This window comes from Manacus vitellinus, unplaced genomic scaffold, assembly GCF_001715985.3.
Source record: "Manacus vitellinus isolate BGI_N305 unplaced genomic scaffold, ASM171598v3 scaffold_22_pilon, whole genome shotgun sequence".
NCBI lineage: Eukaryota > Metazoa > Chordata > Aves > Passeriformes > Pipridae > Manacus > Manacus vitellinus.
Window position 1 is genome coordinate 9,475,087 of NW_021939632.1, and position 9,575 is coordinate 9,484,661.

Consider the following 9,575-nt stretch of genomic DNA (forward strand, 5'->3'; position numbering starts at 1 on the left):
CCCTTTCCACTCTGCTCGCTCCCTTCGTCCCTCTCCAGGTGCCCGGCATGAAGGAGATCCTGCTGATGGGCTTCTACCAGCCCCACGAGGCCCTCAGCCGCTTTCTGGTGTCAGCACAGCAAGAGTTCAAGATCCCCATCAGGTGGGCAGAAGCTCTCACATCCCTGGGGCACATGCAGTGGGACAGCCTGGCTCGGCCCCTCACCTGCCTTCCCCAGGTTGGCAGCCCCCAGCTAGCACTCAGGCATTAGGCAGGTGGGCTCTGTCCCACCGTGGGTAGGCACAGCTGGCCTCCTGTGTTCTATCATCTTTCCTTTGCCTTGGGCCCTGCCCTGGCTGGTTTGTGCTCCAGAGATGCCTCTCTAGCCCAGCTCTAAGCTTCCACAGCCTCCTTCTGTGCAGTGTCCATGTGAGCCCCATTGCAGGATTATGTCTCTCCAGATCCTCCCAACCCTTCCCAGCCTTGGTGCCAGTTGGTGCCACCAAGCATCTGTTTTCCTAAGCCCTTGCTTTTCCCTACTCTGCTCACAGGTATCTTCAGGAGTATGCAGCACTGGGCACGGGTGGTGGCATCTATCACTTCCGAGACCAGATCCTGTCAGGTGGTGCTGAGGCCTTCTTTGTCCTCAATGCAGACGTGTGCTCAGAGTTCCCCTTACAGGAGATGCTGGAGTTCTGGCAGCAGCACGGGGACATGCACAGCTTTGTCATTCTGGGTACCACAGTGAGTGGCAGTGTTGGGGAGCAGAAGAGCTGCAGTGCTCTGCCATGGGCTTAGAAGCCAGTGGCTCTGGTGGTGGGTGGGTCCTGGGCTGTGAGCTCTGGGTTTCGTCTACTCTGCATCGGCTTGCCCAGTGCTCCACCATTCCTTACATGTCCTTGCTCCATAGGCCAACAGGACACAGGCACTGAATTACGGCTGTATCGTGGCGAATGCGGACACGCAGGAGGTACTGGAGGGCCTTAGGGAGCTGAGCACAGCGTGGGCAGCGGGTGCTGCGCTGCCTGTGTGGGCGCGCGTTCCCAGTGCGACATAGAGGGTGTGACGCTGGGCGTGGGGGCTGCGCCCCAGGATTCACATCTCTTCTCTCGCCTCCAGGTCCAACACTATGTGGAGAAGCCCAGCACGTTTGTCAGTGAGATCATCAACTGCGGCATCTACCTCTTCACACCTGCCATCTTCCAGCATATTGGCGAGGTCTTCCAGAGGAACCAGCAGGAGCTAGCACTGTGAGTGCCTCACTCTGCTCTCTGTCCCTCCCACCCCACTGCTTCCCAGGGCTGCAGCGGCACACTCATCCTCCATTCTTTCTCTATCTTTTCTCCTCCTCTGCCATCACTCACTTGTTTCCTGGTCCTGCACCAGCTGTCCTTACCTTGGGTAAGTCTCCCTCTGTGTCTGCACGGCTGCTCTCTAGGCTGGATCATTCCTGGTGATAATGCATGCTTCCCTCCTTCCTCCAGCCTGCTCTTTCCTCTGCTCCCCTCCTGGCCAGCTTGACTCCCCCTCTCCCTTCCTCTTCTCCCACCCCATTTTCATTCAGCTCTGGATGAGGGACTGAGCAAGTCTTTCACCTGGGAATGCTCTGCTCCCCTCTCCAGCTTTTTGCGCCAGCCAGCCTGTCACCTATCATCTTTGCCACCACCAAAGCTAAACTCCAGCTGTGCCAAGCTCTGGATTTGGGGCAGGATCATTCACCCACATGGACTGGGTGGGGCTCTTGCACCATCAGCTTCTGGCTCAGAGCTTATTTTGGCTGGCAGAGCCCCATCCCTCTGCTGCTCTGGTGCTCAGTGGAACTGTCCTGGCCTAGCCCCATGGCTGGTGCTGTCCCCAGCTTTGGGGAGAAGTGCATGGCTAGGTAGGAATCTGGGTTTATCAGAGCCCCTGAATTTGGGGAGGGTAGCTCTGCCAGGGTCCTTGGCCGAGGAATGGAGTGTCTAACAGGACTCTTTCTTGCAGAGAGGAAAGCTCCAATGGCTGGCAGCGTGCAGAAGTGATCCGGCTAGAGCAGGACGTTTTTACAGCACTGGCTGGGAGTGGCAAACTCTATGTCTACAAAACTGATGGCTTCTGGAGCCAGATCAAATCAGCTGGGTAAGGGCTGAAGGCAGAGCTGGTGCAGCAGGAGCATCAAGTGATCCATATGAGGGATGGGAGAGGAGGGTGCTCAGGCAGGACCCTGAGCGTAGGTGGGCGGTGCTGATTTTGGATCTTCCTCCTCTGCCCTGGTAGTGCCAGAAAGACAATAACAATATTTTGCTTTTCCTTCTCCAGCTCTGCTATCTATGCCAGCCGCCTTTACCTGAACCAGTACAGCAAAAGCCACCCAGAGAGACTAGCCCAGAACAAACCTGGAGGCCCTGTCATCCGAGGTACCTTTCTGACTTGCTAATGCCTTTGGGGCTGCCTTGGAAGGCAGTGGGACCCATGAGCAGGATCTCCCTTGATCCAAGAGACAGGTGCTCCTGTGAGCTGCCTTCGCTGACACCACTGCCTTGTGTTGCAGGGAACGTGTACATCCACCCGACAGCTTCCATTGACAACACTGCAGTGGTGAGTGCAGGCTGGGGGAGCCCTGGAGCAGGGAGACACTCAGGGGTGCCAAGGGCATTATTGTCCTCCTTTCCCTCATCACCTCCCTCTGTCCTCACAGTTGGGCCCCAATGTCTCCATTGGGGAGGGGGTGACAGTGGGAGCTGGTGTGCGTGTGCGAGAGTCCATTGTACTGCACGGCGCCTCACTCCACGTAAGTAGGATTTGCCTGAGGGAGTGGGTATCAACCCCCACTCCTTGCAGGGAGGCAGCAGCACCCTGCATTCCCCTTTCCTTCACCCCAGGACCACACCTGTGTCCTCAATACCATTGTGGGCTGGGACAGCACCATTGGGCGCTGGGCCCGGGTTGAAGGAACGCCCAGTGACCCCAACCCCAATGATCCCTATGCCAAGATTGACAGCGAGACCCTTTTCCGGGATGGACGCCTCACACCATCCATCACGATCCTGGGTACGTCCCTGCTGCACCAAATGGCCCTGCTCAGCGAGGCAGTCTCTCCCTGCCTGCTAACGCCCTTGCATTCTCCCTGCAGGCTGCAGTGTCACCATCCCTGCTGAGGTCGTTATTCTCAACTCCATTGTCCTTCCTCACAAGGAGCTGAGCCGCAGCTACAAAAATCAGATTATCCTGTGAGTCAGGGGCCAGCACCAGCCACTCACTCCCTGCTGTGCCCCACAAGAGCCTGTGCCCTCTTGGGAGGTTCCCACTACCCCCAAAGGAGTAGGTACAGGCCAGGAGCCCTGCAAGTGCCTGACTACTGCTCCAGACAGACATTAAAGCTGGTGAGCATCAGCCTTGCGTGCTGCTTCTCTTGCAGCCCAGGGACCAGCCCTGGGCCAGGGTGAAGGCTTCAGGGACAGCATGTGACCCTGGCACCAGCCTGCCTACCTGTGTAGGGAGCACTTGCTGCCTGCAGTGTTGTGGATCCAATTTTGGGTGTTTCTCCACCAAAGGGCACTAACAGCACCACATTGCCACTCCTCACCAGGCTCTCCCTGCATCATTTGCTGTCTGCATCTCCCTGGAAGGTCTTGGCCCATCTTAGAGACCAAGGAGCTTTGAATGGGCCTGTCCTGTGTAGGCAGCTCACCCCACAGGAGCCAGTTGGGAGCCTCCTGATTTCATCAGTGTGATTGCAACTGCCTGAGCTGGGCTTCTGCCTACTACTGGGAAAACAGTGCCAAGCTGTCCTAAGGGTACTGGCACACAAGGGCTGGGTTAGACTGGTAGGCTGCTGGCCCTGGAGGGAACTGCAAGAGCACCCCTTCCCCTAGCACAGCCTCTTCCGCCATGGGCTCAGTGCAAGCCAGAAGAGCTGCCAGCCTTGCCAGGCCTGCTTCTGTCAGGCTGAGACCTGTGCCTGCTGCCTAGGCAGGGCTCAGAGTGATGGCAGCAAGCCTCTGCCACCCTGGTGGGCCAAGAGCCTCCTTCACACCAGCATGGCTGTAGGTTGGGGGGCTCACTGCATGTCTCCCTCTTGCCCTAGCCACATTCACAGGGCACCAGAGCAATCAACTTACATGTGCGCAGGTGCCAGAGATGTAGCACCTCACTTTGTCTCAAAAACCTGATTTTATTGAAGCACAGGCTCTCTATTGTAACTAACACTGCCTTTTATCCATTTACCCCCATTTTTGAGCTCTGTGCTAAAGCCCTGCACTCCACCGAGGGCCCCATCATGCCTCTCACCTTCAGTGAGACGGCACATTAGATATTCTCCATTCATCCAGTACCACCCCAGCTCAATGGATTTGCAGTAAATCCTTGCTCCCAGCCCTGTGCCTTCCTGTGCCAGTTCTCCTGTGGTCCTGGGCGGGGATTAGCTGTTCCCTGGCTTTAAGCACATTAAACTCCTTCAGTTTTGCCTCTGCCTTGGATGTGTTAATTTTCTTGCCCTCTGGTGTACACTCCAGCGCTGGGGAAAACTGAGCCAAAGTTCTTGCTTTCAGGATTGTACTTGAATTTTCTCCCATGTGCCACATCTGGTCCGGCTTTTAGTAGGGACAAAGGTTTATCAGCTGCTGGATGTGACCATGGGGCAGTTCTCAGCCCTGTTGTGTAATGACCCTTATCTCTAAGTTCCCCCTTGCACAGAGCTGTCTGGGAGATGAGCCCTTCCTAGAATCTTGCTCCATTACAGCATCATTCTGCTTTCCTGTCTTGGAGGGAAAGAGCTGTACATTCCAGTGCTGCTTGGGCTTTGCAGTTCTAGCGCCAGGGCTGGAGGAGAGGAAGGGGTTAAAGGGGCCTCCACTGAGGCGCTAGGAAGTCTGGAAACACTTTAAGGTTGTTCTGCCCGGAGCAGGACAGCTCCAATTACTTGAGGCCAACATCTGAGCTCAAAGAGGGGCCTCCCACATCCTGGGCTCCAGGGCAGGAGAGGAGGGATTCAGCTGAGGTGGAAGGAGGCCTTGTCTGCCCTCCCAAAATAGGCATTGCTTACACCTGTGCTGACTGTACAGCTCTTGTCGACTGCCCAGCCAGGCTCCATCATGCCCGTGCTCCCTAACCCCTGGCACCTGGCAGCAGCAGGGAGGGACAGACAGCAGCCACAGCCAGGTGTGTTTTGCTGCAAACATTTAATAGAAACCTGACAAAGTACAGCACTGGGGTAACATCCCTGCCACCATGGCTGGGCAGAGCCAGCTCTGCTCCCCAGCCCCGAGGGAAGCACCCCAGGGAAGCAGAGCAGAGCTTCGAGCTCAGCACTGCCACCCCACAGGCAGCCTGCTGCTGCAGGCTTTGCTCCTCCTCCAGTGCCAGCTCCATGTCCCCAGGGAGCCACTGGTGCAGGCTACACCGGAGAAGGGAAGAACCGGCCTACCTTCCTCGGGGCCGGCCCCTGCCTGCGTGGGGAGAGATGAGTCAGGGGTGCAAAGTGAGCTCCCCTGGGCTCCCACCCACCCCCGGCAGCACTCACGGGGGCCGGGTGGCCGTGCCCACGCAGCTCCGCAAGGTGCTGGGGAGGCAGCAGGTACCAGCTGGGCTCAGCTGGCCTGGCTTGGGTTCCGGAGAGACAATGGGGTGGAAGAACAGCTCTGCAGGATAGAGTGGGGACAGCTATCAAACCCCAGCCATGGACAACCAGGACCCTTCAAAGAAGCCACAAGGCCAGGGCAGGAGGGGCTGGGGCTCCTGTGCCTCACCACGTTCACCCCCTGGGGCTGGCATCGGCACAAGGTTCTCCTGCTCTGTCCCCACAAAGCCTCTCCAGAAGTCAGGTGGCAGCGAGAGGAGACGAGCCACCACCTGGGCAGAGAGGGATGTAGGACAGGGATGCTGGCAGTGCCCAGGGTACACCCCACACCTCAAGGACCCCCTCACCTTGCACTGCCGCGGTGTGTCCTCCATGATGGCGAGTGGTGTGGGGTTGGCTGAGCTGTGTCCTACCAGTGTAGGGCCAAACACACGGGACAGGTTGAGCACGTCCATCTTGCAGTCGGGGCTGCGTGATACCCTGCAAGTGGGGACAGAGGGTGTGAGCATGCTGCCCAGCCAAGGGGCCCCCCATCCGCAGCTTCCCTGCTCTAGGGCACAAAGCTTGGGTGAGGGGCAGAGAGCCAGAACCCACACCAGGATGATCCACTCACTTGAGCAGGTGCAGCATGAGAAAGGCCAGGGTGTCCCTGTTGGCTGGGGGCAGCTTGCTCACCACGTGCCGCAGGGCTGTGTCACAGGCAGCATCATCGAGGATGTCTGTGGTGGCACCAGGGATCACTGTTAGAAGCAGCCTCTTCTTCTCTCATGTCCCACCTTGAGACCCCTGCTCACCAGCAGCACTCAGGAAGGCAGGGTGGAGGCTGAAGGTAACCAGTGGTTCCTTGAGGCCCCGCAGAAAGTCCTTGAGCACACCACACACCACGTGGATGTCAGTCACGCTGCTGAGGGTGGGCAGCGCACCCCCAGCCCGCAGCAGCCTCCTCTTCCACTCCCGCACCAGCTGCTCCGCACCCGGCACCCGGTACAGCCCTGTCTGGGGCACAGGGAGAGAGGCTCAGCCCCATAGGAACCACAGCATCAACCACCTCCACCATCCTAGCCCCTACCTCTGTCAAGCCTCGAGTCTCCACCTCGGTCACACACTGAACCACCAGCAAGGGCACCAGGGGCCTCGTGGAGGGGGCAAAGTCAGCCAGCACACCCTGGGGAGGACAACATTGACCTACTCTGTGCCCACCACCCAGCCCTGCAGTCAGGGTGGGCAGAGGCCCAGCATCCTGGGGCTGATAGCCCCAAAGCCCCATGGGGACATGGAGCAGCCCCCACGCACTGCTGTGCCCCCTCACCTCACGGGGCCAGGTGTGGTGGCGAGGCCGGGGTGCACAAGGGCTGGGGCACTGCTCCCGACACTTGGTGTGCAGCAGCAGCTGGCACTGACAGCACTTGATGGCAGTCTTCCCAAAGCGGATGCGGGAGCCACAGACACCACATGGCTCAGGGCGGATCACCTGGAGAGGACAGCAGGGTAAGGGGCCCCCCTTCTTGCAGATACCCAGTACCACTGCTTTATCTTCTCTCAGCCAGCCCCCACTACCTCCATCCATTCCCCCTGCAGGCAGAGCTAAGGGGGTGGGGGATAGAGGAGAGCCTTGCCCCCCACACACCATGACCCTCTCCCCTTGCCTACCACCCAGGATGAGAGAGGCTGGGACTCAAACCGTTTTGGATGTGAACTGGTGCTGGACTGTTGGGAGGCTCTGTGGAGGTGAGGGGAAGGGGGCTGGTGCTGGCTGCCCCTCTGAGCTACCCTCAGTGTGGCTCTCCTGCCCCGGGGCACGGCAGCCATGAGCTTCACTGGTGCTGCACGCCGTGGTCAGCTCTTCAGAGGGAGGAGGTAGTGGAGGGAGACCTGAAAGGCAAACCATCCCATCTACCAGCTGGCATGTGGGGAGGCTTTTCAGCTCTCAGGGAACCTCTGCATGGGACAGTGGCATTTGGCATGTCCAGAGGACCCCAGTACCTCCATGGTGGGGATAAGCATCCCCCAGCAGATCCCCTCCCTCCCATGTGACAGCAGCATCCTGAGACTAGTCCCCCATCACCCACCAACCCTCTCCTCAGCCCTTCCCATGACCTGCACGCATGGAGACACGATGTCCCTGGCAAGATCGGCGGCGTGGGACCAAAGCAGTGGGCAGGAGGCTTCCAGCAGGGCCTGGGACCTCAGCAGGAGGGGGCATAGAGGGGACACTTGCCTGTCAAGATAGGAGGCAATGAGAAGGTGCCTGTCCGCAGCCCCACAGTTCTCCAACATCTCCCTCATGATCTCTACTCCACCCAATCCACATCCCTGTGGTCCTCCAGAGCCAGGGTTGCTGTCCCCACTGGGACCAGGGTGATACAGCAGACCCCACAGAACCCATAGGACTGAAGGCTGCAGCATTGCCTTCTGGCACTGGGACAGCCCATGCACCCCATCCCTGCTCAGGGCACGCTGAGGTCCCTACTCACAGCATTATGGGGTACCACAGAAGAACGGTGCCTCTTTGCCATCACAACAGGGCCAATCTGAGGGGCCAGGGACACATGCTAGAAACAGAGAAAACAGTGTGAAGAGCAGGCAGAGACCCCTCCCTGACTTTGCCCCACACCCCAGATCACTCAAGTCAAGTGGCCCCCAGCCCAAAAAAAAGTCCCAGTCTCATGTCACCCCCCCAGCATTGCCTGCCCCACACCAGGCACCTTGGGGACTCAGGCCCCCCTCTGGGTTGGAGCCAGCCCTGGGGCTGGGGGAGGCCAGGCCAGGCCTGCAATGCAGAGGTGCAAGCAGAGCAGGGTGCGGGATGCCCACATATGGGGATGAATTATTGAGGAGCCCAGCTGGGCCACAGTGGAGCATAATGGAGTTTCTATTGATTGCGGGAGGTTTGCCGAGAGACGATGCTCCCAGCCCAGCATCAATAAATTAAACCCCCTGCCAGGCTCCTTGCAGCCTCTTGTGCTGGGATGGATAAGTATCTGGGTGCCCTCACCTCTCATGGCCCAGGGCCAGCACCCCAATCTGGGCTGTACATGAGGATCTGAGTGGGAAGAGGGACCCAAGGGCACATTACCTTGGGATCAGAGCTGGGTGATCCTTACCCACAGAGGGGCACAGACCCCACCTCAACATCAGCCCCCAGGGCTCCCAGAATTTCCTTCATACCTGCCTCTCCGGGGCTTTGCGCTTCAGGGTCCGCACCACCGTCATATCAACATCCTGAAAGGCAGCAAGGAGTCTAGGGGCTGGCAGGGCCAGGGACAACCCCAACATTCATCTCTGGCTCTGACAGCAGCCCACCCCTAACCACAGACATGCAAAGGGGCTGCTCCATTGCAGAAATGGGGCAAAAACACCCCCTCACTGCTGGGGTGAACCCCAAGAGTCACAGCAGGACACTCCTTACCACATCGTCCTCGGTGCGGTCATAGCTGATATCTGAGTGGGACAAGAGGGACTGGCACGACTCGTCCACTGCAGATGACCTGCAGAGTGAGCTCAGCTGGAGCAATTCCCCCCTCAGCCAGCACCTACTTATACAGCTGCTCCTGGGAGCTCATGGCTGATGCCTCTGCAGAGCCCATGCCCAACGAGCCCCTCAAGGTGAGCAGCAGTGAGGGGGAGAGGGGCACAGCCAAGCCCAGGGCTGCCCGAGGGGCTGAGGTCTGCCAGCCCCGCTCACCTCCTGCCCGGTGCCAGGGTCGCCCCGAGGCGCCGGCCGGCCAGGGCGCTGAGAACAGAGCACTGGTTCCTGCTCAGCATTTCATTGCCCCATGGCTCCCGCATCAGAGACTCAAAGACCAGCTGAAGTTTGCGCTCCTGTAAGTGAAACAGGGTGGTGGTGAGAGGGCTGGGGTCCCCGCAGCCAGCCCTGCGGGGTACCCCTGTGGCCAGCCCCCTGACCTGCTTCTCCAGCTCAGCCTCTGCCCGGTGCCGCTTCTTCATCTCCACCTCTACCTGGTTTCGGGCATGCTTCAGCTTCACCTCCAGCGCTGCCCGCTCGGCCTCCACACGGGCCAGCTTCTCGCGGGCACG

At 59.1% G+C, this 9,575-nt stretch overlaps 2 protein-coding genes across 2 annotated transcripts; one reads left to right on the forward strand and one right to left on the reverse strand.

Moving 5' to 3' along the window:
- Positions 1 to 23: 23 nt before the first annotated feature.
- Positions 24 to 4,431, forward strand: GMPPA (GDP-mannose pyrophosphorylase A; the record flags this gene model as incomplete). Its single annotated transcript, XM_029959907.1, has 11 exons — positions 24 to 142; positions 532 to 724; positions 891 to 950; positions 1,100 to 1,230; positions 1,367 to 1,381; positions 1,964 to 2,098; positions 2,279 to 2,376; positions 2,511 to 2,557; positions 2,658 to 2,750; positions 2,842 to 3,010; positions 3,093 to 4,431. Coding segments are annotated over 11 exons (1,161 nt in total), but the record flags the coding sequence as incomplete, so codon positions are not given.
- A 923-nt stretch (positions 4,432 to 5,354) lies between these two features.
- Positions 5,355 to 9,575, reverse strand: RACGAP1 (Rac GTPase activating protein 1; the record flags this gene model as incomplete). Its single annotated transcript, XM_029959908.1, has 15 exons — positions 5,355 to 5,406; positions 5,481 to 5,598; positions 5,707 to 5,809; positions 5,885 to 6,017; positions 6,151 to 6,256; positions 6,332 to 6,533; positions 6,607 to 6,702; positions 6,847 to 7,008; positions 7,219 to 7,379; positions 7,635 to 7,755; positions 8,012 to 8,089; positions 8,706 to 8,759; positions 8,947 to 9,025; positions 9,223 to 9,359; positions 9,444 to 9,575. Coding segments are annotated over 15 exons (1,734 nt in total), but the record flags the coding sequence as incomplete, so codon positions are not given.